The sequence below is a fragment of the Podarcis raffonei genome, chromosome 8 (genome assembly GCF_027172205.1).
Source record: "Podarcis raffonei isolate rPodRaf1 chromosome 8, rPodRaf1.pri, whole genome shotgun sequence".
Classification (NCBI taxonomy): domain Eukaryota; kingdom Metazoa; phylum Chordata; class Lepidosauria; order Squamata; family Lacertidae; genus Podarcis; species Podarcis raffonei.
Window position 1 is genome coordinate 75,141,308 of NC_070609.1, and position 19,054 is coordinate 75,160,361.

At 44.7% G+C, this 19,054-nt stretch overlaps 1 protein-coding gene across 6 annotated transcripts in view; it reads left to right on the forward strand.

The window, feature by feature from the left end:
- Window positions 1–19,054, forward strand: part of UBE4B (ubiquitination factor E4B) — a 68,921-nt gene that overhangs the window by 25,306 nt on the left and 24,561 nt on the right. For 5 of the 6 annotated variants that reach the window (XM_053400895.1, XM_053400896.1, XM_053400897.1 and 2 more), the window contains 9 exons: window positions 2,379–2,466; window positions 3,598–3,742; window positions 5,613–5,841; window positions 6,860–7,264; window positions 9,875–9,994; window positions 15,036–15,177; window positions 16,063–16,163; window positions 16,260–16,374; window positions 18,191–18,274. In XM_053400895.1, coding sequence (XP_053256870.1) covers window positions 2,379–2,466; window positions 3,598–3,742; window positions 5,613–5,841; window positions 6,860–7,264; window positions 9,875–9,994; window positions 15,036–15,177; window positions 16,063–16,163; window positions 16,260–16,374; window positions 18,191–18,274 — 1,429 coding nt within the window. The remainder of the gene's footprint in view (window positions 1–2,378; window positions 2,467–3,597; window positions 3,743–5,612; window positions 5,842–6,859; window positions 7,265–9,874; window positions 9,995–15,035; window positions 15,178–16,062; window positions 16,164–16,259; window positions 16,375–18,190; window positions 18,275–19,054) is intronic. The other variant, XM_053400901.1, reaches the window with a different exon arrangement.

The following is a 19,054-nucleotide window of genomic DNA, read 5'->3' on the forward strand; positions in this document are numbered from 1 at the left end:
CTGCTTCTTTTAAGCTCCCACCCAGAGGGATAGGATGCTATTTTGGTAATGGGGTCAAATTTACCATTTAAAAAAAACACACACACACACAACCACATATTAGGGAATCGATTGTGGGAACTGAAATTCAAAAGGAAAGGGTAAAAAAATAGAAACCGACCATGTAATAAAAGCTTTCAATATTAACAACCCAATCAGAGTGGCTGATAAGATGTCTGAATAATTAATAATGAAATAGCATGCAGCATTGATTGCTCAAAACGTGTTTGTGAGGGTGATGTGTAAAGCAGCTACAGTTGCCTAGATGTTTTAGGAAGAAAAAAGGCAGTGAAGAAAGACGTGAAAAGGAAGAGGGGAGCTTTTGGTTGGGGTCATGCTCTTTGCCCCTGTGGTCTGAGCATGAGTCCTGAGATAAGAGGCAAGCGTGGCCCTCACCTGTTTGGTTTTCATGACTGCAGCTCCTTCCTTGGTAGGTTAGTTAAAGGGACTGGGTAGAAACCGCTCAATCAGGTGAACATTTGCTGGGTGCAAAGGATGCTGGGTGTAACTGTTACATATATTCTGTGGTTGGAGATGCATGCAGAAGGACCAAGGTTCAATCCCTGGCATCTCCAGGTAGGGCCAGGAATGTCCCCAGCCTTAAATCCTGGAGAGCTGCTGCCGGTCAGTGTAGTCAATAGTGAGCTAGATGGACCAAATAATGAGCTAGGTGGTCTATGCTCAGATGTTGTTTGGAGCTTTTCCTTTTTAGTTTTAGAAGATTGTTTATTGATTATTTGTAGCATACACACTAAAGCTTAATACAAAAAAGGACATGAGAAAAATTAATAGAATTAATTAAAAAAACCAAACAACAATTTCCAGTGGCAAGAATGATGCCAGTTACAGACTGAGACTTCATGAGTTGGTAAGGTATTTAATCCATGAAAGCTTCTTCTGTATTAAATATTTAATTAGCCTTCGAAGCACTAGGGGTCTTTTTGTGGTTTCCCCACAATCTTACAGTTAAATTTCCGCCATTAAAATGCTCAATTCTTCTGTCTTTATTTTTTTAAAAGAATTTATCCATTCTGAAATTATTTAATTAACAACCAAATATAACATCGAAAAGGAAACACACACACATTCATGAAATGGGAAGCTGGATTTTTCATCCCTTCACAGAAATTAAAGACCCTTCAAAGGGTTGTCCCTCTCTTGGTTTCTAGATTCTAATCCTCCTCTAGCGACCATGTTTTAAATTTGGCACATACTTCTCAGAAGATTACAGTGAACCAGAAGCTGCTATTCTCCTTTTCCAGAACTCACTATATTGTTTAATTGGGAATATGTTTTTTTCAGTTCATTTATGATAGTTAATATATTAAATTCATGCACGTATTTCTGCTCCCCAAGATTTATGCCCAATTTAAACAATGAGTCAGTAACACACAGATTTCAGTATTCACCAAATATGGCCAGTTTCGCCAGGCACCCTTGCTGTTAACTTTCAGGGGTCTCTTGAAGACATGCCAACAGGCCTATGCCATTTAAATCTCCCTACCGTTTTTTTTAATGTTCACCGTGTATTGTTTTTATGTTCTCTTTTATCTGTATATCCACAGGATATGGTGGTATATGAAATACTTATATAAATAAAAGTATAAAGAAAGAGATCTGGAGGGTGGCAGTGTGAGAATGGACCTTTTTAATGGCGGCATTTCCTGGGAGACACTTGCCTGGTGGGATCATTGCTTACCTTTAGGTGCTAGGCAAAAGCATCCTTTAGCTGCAGGCCTTTGACTTTTGATTATCTGTAGCCTCCTTCACTGGATAGGATTTTATAGTTCTGTCTTCTAAAGATATGAATGAGTTTTAGCTTCGAATCTGTTCTAATATTGGGCTGGTTTTAATGTATGTGTTGTTGTTTTTGCTGTAAGATGCTTTGAGTTGCTTCTGTAAAAAAAGTGGCAAATAAATTGCATTAATAATAATGCTAATAATAAAAATAAGCCTGCAGAAACTGCATGCAGCCTCACCACCATCCATATGCCCTGATTTTTTGTTCTGTGCAGGCACCAACTTAAGAACAGAGGGGTTTCTTCCCCCACCCCTTTTAGTTCCTAATGGGCTGCTCTGTAGAGCTCCTTTCAGGTTGAGTCACTTTTCCGCCTTTCTTTGGAGAGCAAAACACAGTATGAACAATAGGTTGTGGGCCAGGGCTGTTGACTAGTGGCTGTTAATGGCAACATTTGTTAATGGATCCAGTTATTCTTGTGTATGTCAGTCTTTTCCCTCCTTGAGCTGCCTTCATGTTCTGCAGCCATCCTGTTTTTCGGTCAGCAACTTTCATTGAAAATGCCTGGAAGAATTAATGGGTTCTTTGTTCTACTTGACAGTATGTCCCAGGTGGATGTAGATTCAGGAATTGAAAACATGGAAGTTGATGAGAATGACCGAAGAGAGAAAAGGAGCCTTACCGATAAGGTGGGTAAGCTGTACTGGATGGAGTTGGGAAGCTTGGAGACACTTGACTGTTGCCCTTTATGGGGCAATGTGCGCACGGGTTTAAAAATGAACGCTCATTCATTTATTTTTATTCATTTGGGTTTCTTGCTCACTCTTACTTCCAAGGCCTCTGGGCAGTTAAAAGTTAGGAGTGTGCTATCAAAATGCTATGGGCTCAGTTTCAGATAACAAACCACCTATGCTTGTTATCAGTCTTGTTTCATGTGCTGCCTCTAGTGGAGGAGTTGCAGCTGGATGGGATATGGGGTGGCCTTCTTGGTTGTGGCGATGCTGTTGTGAAACTCTCTCCCAAGAGAAGCTCAGTTGGCTCCCTCACTGCCTGTAGGTGGACAGCTGAAGCTTAACTATTTGACCTGCGTTGAGTTTTTGTTTGCTTCAATGGTTTTGGGTTTTTTGCCCGTTTGCTATCAATCCCTTTATTTCCAAAGTTCAGAGGTGAGTGCCGATCCTTGTGTAGCCTAACAACACCACCCATGTTCAAGAGGCTTGGAAGAACCCCCAGGTTTGCAGAAATTAAAAATCAAATAAAATTGGGGGGGGGGAAGATCCTGAGGGGATCCCAGAAGCAGCCCAGTGGGGGCTGAGCATCCTCAATTTGCCTGGAATGCAGAATTACTGTTGGGGGGAAAAGAATAGAAAAAATAGGTGGGAGGGGATGGTGTATCTTGAAAGAAGACATTGGTAGTTTGGTTTGGATTCTGAACAGGGGCCCTCCATGTTCCCACATTTTGTTGCAGATTCCTCTTGTTTTTAGCCTTCCTTCATTGCATAATTTCAGTATTGTAAACAGCCTTGTGGGGAGCCCTTTGCGGCCTGGGTGGTGGGTTTCAAATACAAATGGAACCATCTTGGAGAGATGGGGAATGTGCTGCAGGGCACAACCCTCTCTCTCACTTGCAAATTCCACCCTTCCATGGCTTGCTGTCACTGTTAGTGAGCATTATGTCTGCATCAGGGTGGAATGCAGCACAGCAGACCAGAATGAGGTTGCTAACCCTTACCTTACACAATCACAAATACCTGCCCTTTCGTGGCTTTTCAAAACGAGTACCCGAATCTTTTCCTCTCCCCACCCTCCCCATGATAAAGGAGCCCCCATCAGGATCAGAGATATCGGAAGAGCAAGCCTTACAGCTGGTCTGCAAGATTTTCCGGGTCTCCTGGAAGGACCGAGACAGAGATGTCATCTTCCTAACTTCGCTTTCTGAGCAGTTTAAACAGAACCCAAAGGAAGGTAAGGAACCTGAGGTTTAATCCCAAGTGCCTGTTGATGATGCTGAATTCAGAAGCTGGGCTGCTTACCATCCGTCTAATTGAATGCTGTATTCTATCTTGGCCAGCAGCAGCATTACATGGTCTCAGGTAGAAGCATTTCTCAAATAGCTACAGAGATTTTTCAATGTTATTTTAAATAAAATGCACCATCTTTCTAGGCAAAATGCTTGCTCAAAATTTTATCTTGTTTATTCTTAGATATCTTGAATCAAAATACATGTATGAACCAAAAACAGTGGAAACAAAAGAGAGGGAAAAGAGATTTGTTGGGGGTTGGGGGCTGGAATTGTCAAATAAATGCAAACTGGAGCAGATTTATTTGGATTTATATCTACCCTTCCTCCCCCAGGAGCTCAGGATGGCAAACAAATATACAATTTTAAAAACACAAAGCAAGCAAAAACATTCTAAAACAGATTAAAATGTTCTAAAAACAAATGTTAACTATAACATCTAAAATCATTAAAAATATATTAAAAGCAGTTACAATTGGAAGCATCCGATGACCTTGAGATTGCCAGGAACAGTATTCTTCAACCACCAAATGCCTGGGCAAATAGGAATGTTTTCAAATTCCTCCTGAAAGTTAATAATGATAGAGGCATTGTACATCGTCAGAGAGGGCATCCCTCAAGCAGAGAACCACCACTGAAAATGCCTTGTTACAGGTTAGCACCAACTGGACAGAAGCTGGGGGTCTCTTACATACCACTGAACTACGGATCACCCCAAATGAGAGTGGTCCCCCCCCCACTCCTTCTCTCTGCCTCTCTGTTGTGGACACACATAAGACAGCCCTCTCCAACCTGATGTTGTTGTGCTACAATTCTTGTCAGCCCCAGCCCGCATGGCTGGATGTCAAGGGTGATTGGAGCTGTAGTTCCACACATTAAGACTCGAGAAGCCTGGTATAAGGTCAGTAGATCACAGCTCAGGCCATTGGGCCTTCTAGCCAGGTGTTCCGTTCTCTTACGGACTCACGTTCTCAGGCAAAGGTCTCTGCAACCTACCTAAGATTGTTGCGCAGGAGGTTCTGGGACTGAGTTTCTGCTTACAAAGCTTTGTGGTCTGCTGCTGAGCTAAAGCCCCCTTCCCACGTGTCCCATCATGCTTAAACAAAGGCTAGTGATTAATACAGTTGCTTGTTCATGGGAGATGGCTGGTGGCATGGGCTAGCGAGTTCCCATCTAGCTGCTGCGTTGGATTTCCTTCAGTGGGTACAGAGCTCCAAATTGCATTTGTCATCACCAGATGGTGTCTGAGCTGGCACCAAAGAGTGTGTGTAGGGAGGGGAAGGACTCTTATTTGGTGGGTGGCTCAGCTCCCACCATGTTCACGACTTGAAGATGGAAAGCATTCAGTCTGTTTTGTTGGCAAGCAAGGACGTTAGACTTGCCAATGCTTTCAGATTCCTCTGCAGCTCCTGTCTTTGAAACAGAAGTGGGTGATACGGTGACTGATATGGAAGGTGTGGCTGATATTGGCACTCATAATGCTGAGAAGCTTTTGTTGTCATCAAGGATGCTGGGTTGACAGGCCATTGGCTCATCTTAGTTCCTTGCTTTCCTTCAAGCTGTATGGGGTGTTTGTCAAAAGGCAGGTGCTCAGAGTACATCTCTTGAAATTAATGTGCATGCATTTCAGTTGATCTGCTCTGAGCAGGACTTGGTGGGATACAGCCCCTGCTGTGACCATGTGCTATATTTTCTCAAGACTATCTGGGGTTGTCAACCTCATAATCTTCAGATCTTTCCCTTAAACTCTGTTTTGCTTCTGAGGTGCTTACAGTGGAGAACGTTCATGTCATTCGCTCTGTCTCTCCTCAAAAGTGTTCTCGGACTTCAAAGACTTGATTGGCCAGATCCTGATGGAAGTTCTGATGATGTCGACCCAGTCGAAGGAGGAAAACCCCTTTGCCAGTTTGACAGCCACCTCGCAGCCCATTGCAGCAGCTGCTCGGTCGCCTGATAGAAATCTGGTTCTGAACACTGGTTCCAATCCAGGAACGAGCCCCATTTTCTGTAACGTGGGCTCGTTTGGCTCCAGCTCCTTGTCGAGGTAAGTTATAGCTGCATAACTAGCTGGGTTCCATGTCAGTGAGTTTGCAAGGGCAGAGCAGAGGGGTTAGGTGTGCAAAATGGTTCTTTCCAAGTTCTGCAGTGCAAGGCAAGGTGTGATGGATACCCGGAGGGTGGGGGGAAAGTATTTGTTTGAAGCGTAGCCATAGGAAACCTGGCCACTTCTTGTATGATAACTGTCCGCTGAGCAGAACCTCTCTGCCATTTCTTTTCTCCCCCTGTCATTCGACTTTTTTGAGCACTAATGAGAGCTAGAAACTTGTGGGAGCTCTTCCTGTTAAACAAAGGCAGAGATTACTGGGATGCCAGAATGCGTGTGCTCCGTGGGGAAATGCACCTGCAAATGGCAGCTATCCCTTCACTTTAACATGCATTTACCGTATATATTCAAGTGTAAGCCGACTTTTTCAGCACATTTTTTTATGCTGAAAAAGCCCCCCTCGGCTTATACTCGAGTGAGGCAGGTAGCAGCGGCGGGACGAGCAGCCCGAAAGGAGCCCTTTCTCGCCAAAGTAAGGCATGAGTCCTTGTGGTGAGAAAAGTACAGTATGGTCACTTCTTACACTGTGGTTTGGTAAGCATTCCTAAACCCTTGGAACCACCCCACAGTTAGCAAGTGGAGGGGAGCGCATGTCTAGCACTCCCAAAGCTGGCATGCCAAATGGGCCTTGACTGCCCCCCCAAAAAAAACTATGGCACAGTGCTGAAAAGCTTTTTCTGCGCCAGGAAACCCTAAGGTTTAAAATTCTCTGCCTTGCTGGTATTTAACTTTTGCAATTTCAGCAAGTGTGCCTTCAACTCATATAGTTGAAATCACGCAAGTTAAATGAGTATAAAATGGGATCGTACTGGAAGGGGAAATGTTGAGCTGTCTTGCCTGTTTCTGTATCTTATTACCTTCCCTTTTTGCTGTGTTCTAAGCTCCCAATTTATCTCTCTTTTCTTTCTTTCCTTCCTTTCTTCTTCCTCCTCCTCCTCCCTCTTTTCGTTGACTTTAGTCTCTATGGAACCAGCCCAGCTCCTCTTTTCAGCCTCTCAAGCCGTGCACCTTTAGCCGGTTCCTTCCTTGCCTCTTCTGCCAGCCCGGTTGCCCCCACCCCTCCCATTTCTGCTAGCCCTCATGTCGTGCCAGCAGGCCCACTGGTAGTCCAACCCCCATCCCCGAGGTACCGCCCGTACATGGTGGCTCATCCTTGGGCCTTCCCAGCTCCTCCCGCTCCGCCTTCGGCAAGCACCTCCATCCTCTCCCGCTCTCCAACTCCTCCTGTTATAAGCGCCAGTCCTCCAGCTGTGCGGGCTGGTTTGCCCAGGCTTAGGCCCGTAGCTATGGCCCTGCCTCTGTTCCCTGCTTCGCCCGGGCCCCTTGGCAGACATTCTTCTTTCCTGAGCAGGACACCATCTAGGTATTGAGTTTGCATTTTAATGTGTGCTGTGCAGAGTTGGTGTGACTTGATGCACTTCAGAAGAACTCAGCTAACAACATAATAAGCTTTTTTTGGTTCCTAATTGTGCTTGAGGCAAGCTAATACACTGACTGTAAGTGGCACCTGTTGAACCACAAAGCTTTTGGCGTAGGGTGTGTGAAGTTCACAGCTTCTTACAGGGGAGAGAAGGTGAACAAATAGTGACGTGCTTGATTCCCCCGAAATTTGGGGATAACGTGCCCGCCTTTGCTTGATAACTTGTTTTGAGAAAAGAGTGCTTTCCCTACCTTGATCTCCTTGTCTAGATGGATCTTTCCTGTTGCTTGCTTTCAGAATGTATAAGCCGTGTAATGTAAAAATAGTCAGGCAGCAAACAAGAGTACATACAAGGTAAAGACCAGCAACGAAATGAAATGAAAAAGCATAAAACAAATTATTCAGTGTAGATCGTTTCAGCAGCAGACTGAAAGTGCCAATTCAACCTGAGTAATAGGAAGAGAGGTTTTCAACAGGTTAGACACAGATAAAAGTGTCTAAAACAGAGGAAAGTAGGTGCCTGCCCTAATTGCCAGAGTTCTGTAACGTTAGTGCAACCACGCTGATGGACCTGTTCCCTACGGATCCTCTCCCATCTGACCCGCAGGAACTCATCAACTGAGCTCAGGAACCAGATGGCACAAGGCAAGGCAGAAAATCACCTGGTCCTGCATTGCTTAGAGCATTATAAACTAAAAGTAATACCTTAAACTTGGCCCAGTACCATATAGACAGGAAATGCAATAATTTAAATAGTATGGTCGCATGTTGATGGCACGTTGCCCCATAGACCTTTTAAGTCTGCCATTCTTTGTATCTATGGCAGTTATCTTTATTTCTCTTACCTTGATGCTTTAACGGTCTGTTGCAACCAATCTTCTGTCATATTTATGTGTGCTCGATGAAGAGCTTTAAAAATAAAAGTCACATTGGGTGCAGGAGGGACCTGGCTGCTGTAAGGGATGGACTTGAGACTGTGATTAAGCGTCTAAGCCATGGTGACTATGCTCGGCCCCCACAGTTGGAGGAAGCAATGCTTCTGAATACTAGTTCCTGGAAACTGCAGGAGGGGAGAGTGTTGTTGTTCTCAGGCCCTGCTTGCTGATTTCCCACTGAGGCATCTGCTTGGCCACTGTGAGAACAGGGTGCTGGACTGGATGGGCCTTTGGCCTGATCCAGAAGGGTCTTATTAGGTTCTTATCCATCTGAGGCAGTTGGGGGTGCTTAAATGGTGTGAAGAGGACAGTTTAGGGATGGAGAGGGACCTGGGTGCCGTCAATGTAATGATGGTGCTAAAAGGCATAGGGTTGCGTCCAGTATTAAAGTTTGGGTAAAAAATGGATACAACTCATGGGATTTCACAAGGGGACCCCAGTACCCTATGTGTGTGTATGCATGAAAACTAAAGGGCGGTTGCTTGAACTGTGTTCTGGTGCAAGGCAGAATATCATCTAGATGCCACCATGCCATAAAATCCTTCTCTACCTGCTTACTTTGATGAAGAGATCCCCTGTGTTGAAATTAGTTCATGCATTGTAGCAAGTAGACTTACTGTGTTGCGAGTTTTCTGGCCTGTTCTCATTGACAGCTATGATTGTTTTAACACCTGCTGCATTACTCGTCAGGTTTGCTTTCACACTCCCTTAATAGCAGGTATGGGGAACTTCTGTGCCCCTCACTGAACTGCAGCTCCCATCAGCGCCCAGCCAGCATGTAGTTGAGCAGCACCTGCAGGTCACCTGCTTCAATGGCTCCATCTGAAAGGGATCTGCTCAATGACCAGCAGATAGCAGGAGGGCATTGATTTTGTGTTGCCCAGTTAGAACCGGTGTGTTTAGGGGAGAGACCATAACTGGGCTGATGATAGCTGCTGCAGTCCAATGCACCTGCAAGTCCCCATGCTGGTTGAGGCCAAGCTAAATGGACCGGGGAGCTGACTTGGTGTAAGGCAGCGCCATAGATGGTCATGAGGAAGACCCAAACCACCCTAGTCTGCAGGGCATGAGTTGCATAAGGAGAGGGTCCTTTGCATACAAGAACCTCTGCCTGAGATGCTGGAGTTCCTATTACTATTGGAATAAGTGGTAGTGGGGACTGTGGCCTAGTTGTATGGCCACGTACAAGAGTCAGCCAGAGAACTGAAGGGCTTCCATTTGTGATTTGCTACCTTAATTCTTCTCAAAAGTCTCTTCTTTATAAAACCTAGCCCTTCTCTTACTTGGAGAGAAAGCAGATACTGCTTTGCTTTCATTGACCTGAATACTTTTTGGGGTTGTGTCTGTAGAGTAGACCCAGTAAAGTTCATAGGCACGACTAACTTAGGTCTGTTCATTTCAGTGGGTCTACTGTGAGTAGGACTTAGTTGCACCCATCACCTTTTGCTTGTAGTAGCATTGCCGTGGCTTCTGCATGCTTGCATGCTTGCGGTGAATGTTATGTTGGTAGAACAAGTTACTCTTTATATTTCCCCCCTTTCTTTTTTGGTCTTCCTTTCACCCTTCTCTCTTCTCTCTTTCATATTCACTGGTCCATATTTGCTTTTGTTATGAATAGTATGTACGACAACCCTTTCTCCCTCCTCCTTGCCGTTTCTGATGTTTCTGGGGACAGTTCTGATGAAGAAAATGAGGACGAGGATGAGGATGATTTTTCTTGTGTCCAATTTGGGTCCAGGTATTCCAGAAAGTGTGCAACCTACCTATGCTTGGGTGCTTAAAACTAACACGTGTTTACATTTACTTTTCTGCCTACCATATCATAACACCCTTTCCCCAGAAAAATACAACTGCATCTAATTCCATTCCCATAATAACACTTCTTGTGAATGGTTTTGCTCACATTTTAACAATCCCCATTAAACCTATTTTCTCCCCTCCAAGCCTCTGATGCCAGGAGGAAGGGCTATCCAAGATTCCCTTGTAGCGAGGAGGGTGGGAAGAGTGATGTTTGAAAGAGGCTTCTTAACCTCTGCTTTCCAGCCAGGTGTGTTAAGAGATTATAATTTCTATTCTTGGAACCTTTTTGTTCCAGGGTGCTTAGATCTCCCAACAGTAACTACTGAAATGTTCAGTAGAGCCAAGGCAGGAGAGTTTAAGTCTGTTGTGGGTTTCCTCCAACCTCTGGACTTAGTCATCCTTATTTCCATATGGGCCAAGCCATGCCCATTCTGTCCATCACGTGATATCACAGGGCAGGGCAGGTTGAACGGGTTTCTAGCTTGGATGATGCCCAGTTCAAGCCATAGCTGCAAAGGGGCGCCTTGAATTCTGCGCTGTGTGGATTTGGCTTCTTGCCTTGTCACGCTGCTTTTGACAGGAATCAGATACACTTGGGAGGTCCCAATTGCTCTCGAGTGTGTCTAGCCACTTCTGAAATCAGTGCAACAGTGGAAAGCACCAAATTCAAAAGGGATAGCTGTTGGCTCCTTAGGTGCAGGAACAGATTATTTTCCCCCACAGCCCCATATAGAAGATGCTGTTCATTTGCATGCTGTGATTCCTGCATTGCAAGGGGCTGGACTAGATGGCCCTTGGGGTCTTCAGACAGGAGACTGCGATGCTCTTGGCAAACTAAGGGGTTGTGACCAACCAAAACCTATCCACATCAGACCCTCTGAAATTAGCTTAATTGAGTCTGCTCTGAGTTGGAATAGCATTAGATACATAGCCAGGAGTTCATTTCCCTCCGGCGAGACTGTGAAACCAGCATGTTGTAGTGCTGGGCTAAGACCTGGGAAATCAGGGTTTGAATCCCCACTCAGCCAGGAAACCCACTGGGTGACCTTGGGCCAATCACTATCTCAGCCTAACCTACCTGTGATGATAAATTGGAGAGCTGGGAGAGGTGTGTCCTCCACTTCAATCTCCTTTGAGAAAAGGTGGAAAGTAAATGTAACAATCCTCTTCCTCTCCACCTTACACACACCATAACCATTTGTGCAGGAGGGCTGCTATTGCTCCACTGTACTTTAAGGGCTCTTAGGTCCCTGCTAGTGGAAGCATGTTCATTGATAATCTGCTAGCATCTTGGGGATTTATCCCTGGTGCCCCCCTCCCAGTTGGTTGGGGTGGGGAATCAGGGAAGCCCTCAGAACAGTGTGCAGGGGGAGCAGATTGTTTCACTGGGCAAGCAGAAGCAGAACATTGGTAGCAGTGCAATGCTGGATTCCTTCCAGTGCTCAGTACCCATGTGGCCTGGTCTTGGTGGCTATATAGGAACCCTAAAGCACTTCAAGGGGGTCAGTTGAACTGGAGTCGCTCGGTGTGGACATGGAAGTGAATCCTGTGCTGATGAGGCACCTCTAGCAACAACTGTGGGTCAGAGTATGGAGCATCATGCTGTTTCTGTTTTTAATTTGGGATAATTCTTAGTAGGTTTTCAAGGATAAGTAATACATAAGCAGAGGAAGTTGAATAAAGCAATTGCGTTACACCAAGCATACACAGGGACGTGGGTGGCGCTGTGATCTAAACCACAGAGCCTAGGGCTTGCCGATTAGAAGGTTGGCGGTTCAAATCCCCGCGACGGGGTGAGCTCCCGTTGCCCGGTCCCTGCTCCTGCCAACCTACCAGTTTGAAAGCACGTCAAAGTGCAAGTTGATAAATTGGTACCGCTCTGACGGGAAGGTAAACGGCGTTTCTGTGCGCTGCTCTGGTTTGCCAGAAGTGGCTTAGTCATGCTGGCCACATCAACCGGAAGCTGTCTACGGACAAACGCCGGCTCCCTCAGTAAAGCGAGATGAGCGCCGCAACCCCAGAGTTGTCCATGACTGGACTTAACAGTCAGGGGTCCCTTTAACTTTTAAGCATACACAGAACCATTATAATAAATGAACTGACCAATTGAACAAAACCAAATCTCTCTCCAACCAAAAAACCCCCAAAACAAAACCCAACAGACCCTTTGGTTCCAAGTGTTATGTGAATGCCCCTTAGCAGGCAAGCGTGGCAAAGAAATATCAATTTATATGTGAATCGTAGCACATACCAGAATATATTAAATCTAGCAAAAGAGCAGTTCACTTTAAGATGTCCAAACCATCCAGAGGAGGATATAAATCATTAGTTTTATCATTAACAAAGGTGATAAAAATCCCGCTCTCTTGCAAAGTAGTCATTCTTTGCTTGTCCCCTGACTACTTTTGCATGTTGTTGTATTTGACTAAGAGTCAGCACTGCTCATCCTCCCTTCATTTTAAGACATGCACCCTTCCAGGGTTGTTTCACACACCTGAGAAACCAGGAATTTGCCGTATTGTGTGTTGCTGTGATAAAATGCAGGCGCCTGTCATTGCACCTGCAGTATAACAAGGTGTTCAAGGGGGTATACTATTCTACTGACACACGCACCCTCCTCCTAGGAAGCAAGGTGACCTTGCAGGCTATTAATAGCTCAAAAGCATAAACAGACAGAATGAGTCCTACCTAGCCAGCATATATTTATATATATATCTGAGAGATGTTGTCTTCAAGGTAAAGGAAATGCTAATCATAAGTGACCGTGCAGGTTTAATGATGGAAGGTGTGAAAGAGTTCCTTGGCTGGAGCTGCTAATTAATTGGTTTAAGGATGGGAGGAGCCTGTGAATCAGAAGAGGATGTCCTGTCTGTTGCTTTGCAGGTGATTGACTGCAAAATGTTAATGCTGGCCAGTTTTATTTATGTGCGTACTTAAAAGGGCTATTCCACTTCCCTCCCACCAGGGAAATTTGGCTAACAGCATAAAATATTTTTTAAAAGAATATCCAGCACATAAAAGTGTTAATAAAGGTTGCAGACAGAACAGAAAATCTACCTCAGCAATTAAAGTGTGTGTGTGTGTGTGTGTACACGTACATGTACACACCACACGTGCATATATCCTTTGTGTGCTGTGATGGTAATTCTGCCTGAATTTTAAACAGCTCTTGTGGCTGATTTCAAAGTGTACAGCGATCAGCCTTTCTTAATCTGTAAAGCAAATGTTATATGATAAGCTGCCTTCTGGAGACTGTAGGTGGTGTGTTTGGCATCTGGTATATGATTACTTAAGAGAGAGGGTTGCTTTTATCTCCACAATGCGTGTGTGTGTGTGTGTGTGTGTGTGTGTGTGTGTGTGTTGCTGTGTGTGAGTTGCTCCTGTTTCTGAGGACGGAGGCTTCCCTGTTTGCTCAGCAAGTGATCTAAATGTAGCTCTAGGGTCTTTCAGATTAAGGATGCCTTTCCTTTAAGGCGGATATCAGGACAGATAAAAGGAAGTCCTTCTTCATGGTGCATAGTTATAAACTATGGAACTCGCTGCCAATGGAGGCAGCGATGCCTACCAACCTTGGATGGCTTTAAAAGAGGATTAGACAAATTCGTGGAGGAGTGGGCTATCAGTGGCTACTTGCCAGGATCGCTATTCTCTGCCTCCACAGGTGAAGGCAACAACGCTTCTGAATACCAGTTGATGGAGACCACAGGAGGAAAGAGAGCTCTTGCGCTCCGGTCCTGCTTGAAGGCATCTGATTGGATACACTGAGAACAGGGTGCTGGAGTAGAAGGTTGCCCAGAAGGGAATGTGGCCCTTAAACTGAGAAAGGGTTCCTCACCCCTTGTCTACACTAATTAGCAGCATTTCAGTCTTACCTGGAGACCTTCTGTGTGCAATGCATGTGCTTTGTCACTGAATGATGGCGCTGAGTAATATACAGTGGTACCTCGGGTTAAGTACTTAATTCATTCCGGAGGTCCATACTTAACCTGAAACTGTTCTTAACCTGAAGCACCACTTTAGCTAATGGGGCCTCCCGCTGCCGCCGCGCCACCGGAGCACAATTTCTGTTCTCATCCTGAAGCAAAGTTCTTAACCTGAAGCACTATTTCTGGGTTAGCGGAGTCTGTAACCTGAAGCGTATGTAACCTGAAGCGTATGTAACCTGAGGTACCACTGTAGCGGCTTTTCACAGAGCAAACTGGCTGGCTATCCTCTGTGCCTGACATAGGTGCAAGCAGGTACTGAAGATCTGCATCATTTCTGTGGGGCTGATCAGGAAGGCTGTCTCCTTAGTATCTAAAGCCTGAGTACATTTGCCCAGAAGGGAATGTGGCTGTCTGGCTGATAAGGGGGTCCCCCATCCCTGCCATATTAGAATAGGGCCTACACCGATTGCACGATTCATGTGGATTGAATCAGTTGTTGCCACTGCAACAAGGAGCAGTGCCTTTTGAGTGTAGGCCCCTGTTCTGATATGACTTCTAATACATGGTCATCAGTGGATATTAGAAAGGAGATTCCAAGTGAACATCAGGAAGAGCTTTCTGACAGCAAGAGCTGTTGGACAGTGGAACAGATTCCCGCAAGAGTTGGTGGACTCTGATTCCTTGAAGGTTTTTAAGCAGAGACTGGATGGCCATCTGGTATGGGTGCTTTAGTTGAGATTCCTGCATTGCGGGGGGTTAGACTAGATGACACTAGGGGTCCCATCTCTACAATTCTATGTTTCTGTGAATGGAGACAGAGCCAGGTTGTTTGTGGACCAGCAAACCTTTTTAAAAAATTAAGTAGTACTGCCACCAGAGCGGAAAATTAACAACTCGTGTTGTGGGTCTACGCTTTTCCGTGGAGAGTTCTCTGTGCAAGTGGTGCAAAGCCACAGCTCTCCCTCCATGGACTGCCAACTTTCACTGACTGCTGTGGGAAGAAGTGGCTTTACAGCCACTTAGCTTATGATTCTTTCCTTTATTCCCTTAAAGTGGTGGAGGCTCTGGAGGAGCCAGCATTTCTGACTCATGCAGCGACCACTTCACCATCGAGACATGCAAGGAAACTGAGATGCTGAACTACCTCATTGAGTGTTTTGACCGAGTGGGGATAGAGGAAAGAAAAGCACCAAAGGTATGTTGAGGAGAAGGATTCTCTACAATCAGTTTTTGCTGCTTCTTTTTTTGGGGGGGGAGGGGAAAGGAGTTTTAAGGTGCAATATCCACTCCAGATCCCTCCAACCCAGAGAATAAATTTGAGCATTTTTTGCTAAAGAGCAGGGCCTTCTCCGCAGTGGCACCCTGTCTGTGGAATGCTCTCCCCAGGGAAGTTCACCTGGCACATTCATTATACACCTTTAGGCGCCATGCACCTGGCTCCTTTTTAACCAGGTCTTTGGTTGATTTGATTGACATCCTATACCCTTTTAAAATGTGGTGGTTTTTTGGGGGGGGGGTTGTTTTATTTTGGTTATATATTTTGTGGTTTTATATTTTGATTTTGTTCTGTGAACTGTCCTGAGACTTCCAGGTATAGGGTGGTATATAAATTCAAATAATAATAATAATAATAATAATAATATACACTACAAATAAATACTGTTGTGAGCGGTAGCAAACTTTTGATGCCTGGAAAAATAATGTACCAAAATCTACCTTCAATTGCCACAAATACATTACTAATGTAAATTAGTAATTTACATTACTACAAATAAATACTGTTGTGAGCGGTAGCAAACTTTTGAGGCCTGGAAAAATAATGTACCAAAATCTACCTTCAATTGCCACAAATACATTACTAATGTAACACTACTGACGTTTTTTAATCACCTTTATGTTGCCCTGGTCAGGATGACCAGTGGTTTGGGATGGTTGTAGTCTGGCAATAGCTGGAGGGCTGCAGCTGTTCCCCACCCCTGAGGTAAAAGGTTTTAGGAAGAAATGTGCCACTTTGCTTTTAGGGTTTGCGGTGGCTGGGCTCCAGCATTGCTGGCAGTCATTACTCCATTTATTCCCTTAGATGTGTAGCCAGCCGGTGGTGAGCCAGTTACTGAGCAACATCCGATCTCAATGCATTTCCCATGCTGCTTTGGTGCTCCAAGGATCCTTAACGCAACCGAGGTGAGTTGGGCCTGCTTGTTGCCATCTGTTGGGTGGTATTTTCGTGAGCCCCTCTCCTCCCAATCTTCACCCCATGTCCTCCTTCTCGTGCATAAGGTCATTACAGCAGCAGTCGTTGCTAGTCCCGTACATGCTCTGTAGGAATCTCCCTTTTGGCTTCATCCAAGAGCTGGTGAGAACGACCCATCAGGATGAAGAGGTGTTCAAACAGGTAAGTGGCCGGTTGTTTTTAGTGACTTGCAACAATACCAAATAACGGAACGCAAACTCTGTGCAGAGGCCTTGTTCACTTTGGGCATTATACACATAACCTACAGCGATTCACAGATGTGTGTGTGTGTGCGTGTGTGTGCATATAGATAAAATTGCAAGTATGTCCCACCTTTCCTCCAGTGAGCCCAAGATGGCATGCATAGTTTTCCCCATTTTATCATCACAACAACCCTGTGAGGTAGGTTAGGCTGAGAGTGAGGAACTGGCCCAAGATCACCCAGTCAGCTGTATGACTGAGGATTTGAACCCTGGCCTCCCAGGTCTAGCCACACCACCACACTGGCTCCACTGGTGTTGGGGTTAGTGTGTTGCACTTTCAGCTAGGGAGAATGCAATGCAAATTCCCATTCAGGCGCAAAGCTGGCTGGCTGTTCCTGGCCCAATCACAATCTTTGAGCCGAAACTTCCTTTCCGAGCTGTTGTGGTAATAAATGCAGAAGGGTGATTCTGTTCACGTCTCTTTATCCATACTGCTGCACCATCATTGTACATGGCACATTACAAAAGAACGAGTTTGATGTGTCCCTCCCTGCCCTGCCTCAAAGAGCTTGCAATCTAAAAATAGATACAAGGAAATACAGAAGAGGAGGTGGGATGAATGCATGGCCATGCAAGGAAGGAGGAGTGCAAATATTTAAATTGCATGTATGTTGACTTAGTTACAACGGGGTGTTAGGACTAGGGGTTGTTCCAAAGTATTCCTGGCTCTGGTCAAGTGAATTTTGAGGGAGGGGCTTGAAGGAAATAAGAGCACAAGGACCTCAAGCTTCAAGAAAGTGGCAGCCCCCCCCCACTTGCAGTCTAATGCTGCATACTAAGTGGTGTAATGATTAGCATGTCCTTAAAGGCATATGAATTTCACTAAAATAAAATAATACTGGTGCATGAGACTGTCTTAGATAGGGCCTAGTTGGTGATGGCTCCCCCATTCTGTAATTCCGTCTCATTGGAGATACGCTCAATCCCTCATTTACATCTTTTTGTCACCTACTGAAACACAACCGTTAAATTTGGCTTATGGGGGTTAGCAGGATGATTTTGCTGTTGATTGTTTTGTGACTATATTCTGCTGTTGACTGTTCTTGAGATATTGTTGTTTTATAGTTTTATTGCTGTGTTTTCTTTTTTAGTTAAGCATTCACTGCCCCGAAAACTTGTGTTGAAATGGTGGTCTGTTATTTAGTTGATGGAATGTATAGACTGCTTGACTGCAGTAAAACATCTAAGTTGGTTTGCAGTATAATAATGCTATCTGCAAATCTGCAAATACAGCGATGATTATAATGATGGTGGTAATAATAATAATAATAATAATAATAATAATAATAATAATAATAGTAATGCCGTAAGTCTGGTTCTAGCTAGTTGATACATACCCAGGGGCTGCATGGAAACCGGGCTTGATTATTCATTTTTATTTTGTTGAAATTTATATGCAGCCCTTTGTCAAAAGACCACAGGACCGGCTACAGCATAGAACGTAATAAACATACATAGCCTAACATAATACTCACACAATACATAACTTAAATAGTCATCCATTTAAAGTTAATGGTAATAAGCAATGCAAAGTCATTATGTTGTGAACCGCCCTGAGATCTACGGATGAAGGGTGGTATATAAATTTAAATCATCATCATCATTATAACTGATAATGTCATAATAATACAATAATACAGATTAGCCTTGCCTGCTAAAGTGGAAAGTACAAGAGTCATGATTCTCTTTCTCCCTTTTCCTTCTTCTCTGAACAGATATTTATCCCCATTTTACAAGGCCTGGCTGTGGCTTCGAAAGAGTGTTCCCTTGATAGTGACAATTTTAAATACCCCTTAATGGTGAGTAGCCTTCCTCAGTTTTCTCCCTGTACATAACCTTCCCATCTGCTGGTAGTCTGCACCAGGTAGACAGACTATTTTTCCTGGCAATGAACAATGTTGTTGTTGTTGATGATGATGATTTTCCTGTCCAGGGTTGCATTCTGTAGGGGGTTATTTTTTGTGGGTGGGGCTATTTTTGGCCACTCTCCTTTTCCTCTCTTTTTGCTACCCATATGAAATTTGGTCAGTGGCTGTATCTTGCCCACCTATCTCTCATGGAGGTGGTCAGCCTGTGACTGGGCCACATCACTTCATACTGCAGTGTGGGAGGGATGGGGAGGGATATCACATGATAGACTGTTTCTTTAAGTACAGCACATGGAGAACTAGCATGCAAAAAATAAATATCTAGCATAGCTCTTCACTTGTATTCCTGCCCCCATCCTGGTAGGAGCACTGAATCATTCAATCCCCACCTGCAGTCTGAAGCAGCGCATCTCTGCCACAGGTGTACCAGCTCAGTGAGAACCTGGAAGTTTAGTAGGGTGTGATTAGCATAGGAATCAGGCCGTCTGCTTTATGGGAGAGAGGCTTTGTTTGGAGTAGAACTGAAATGTCCCTGCAGAGAGCAGCAGGGACTCTTTCAAGCCGAGCAGACTCTTGATTAAAAAAGAGAAAAGATCCCTCTGTGATTGCTGTGTCTGTTTGCTCCACTCTTGTGCAACATGGCTTGATTTGGACAATGTGTCTCGCATGGATGCATTTAGGCAGCCAGAGATTTCAATTTAATTCAGACGT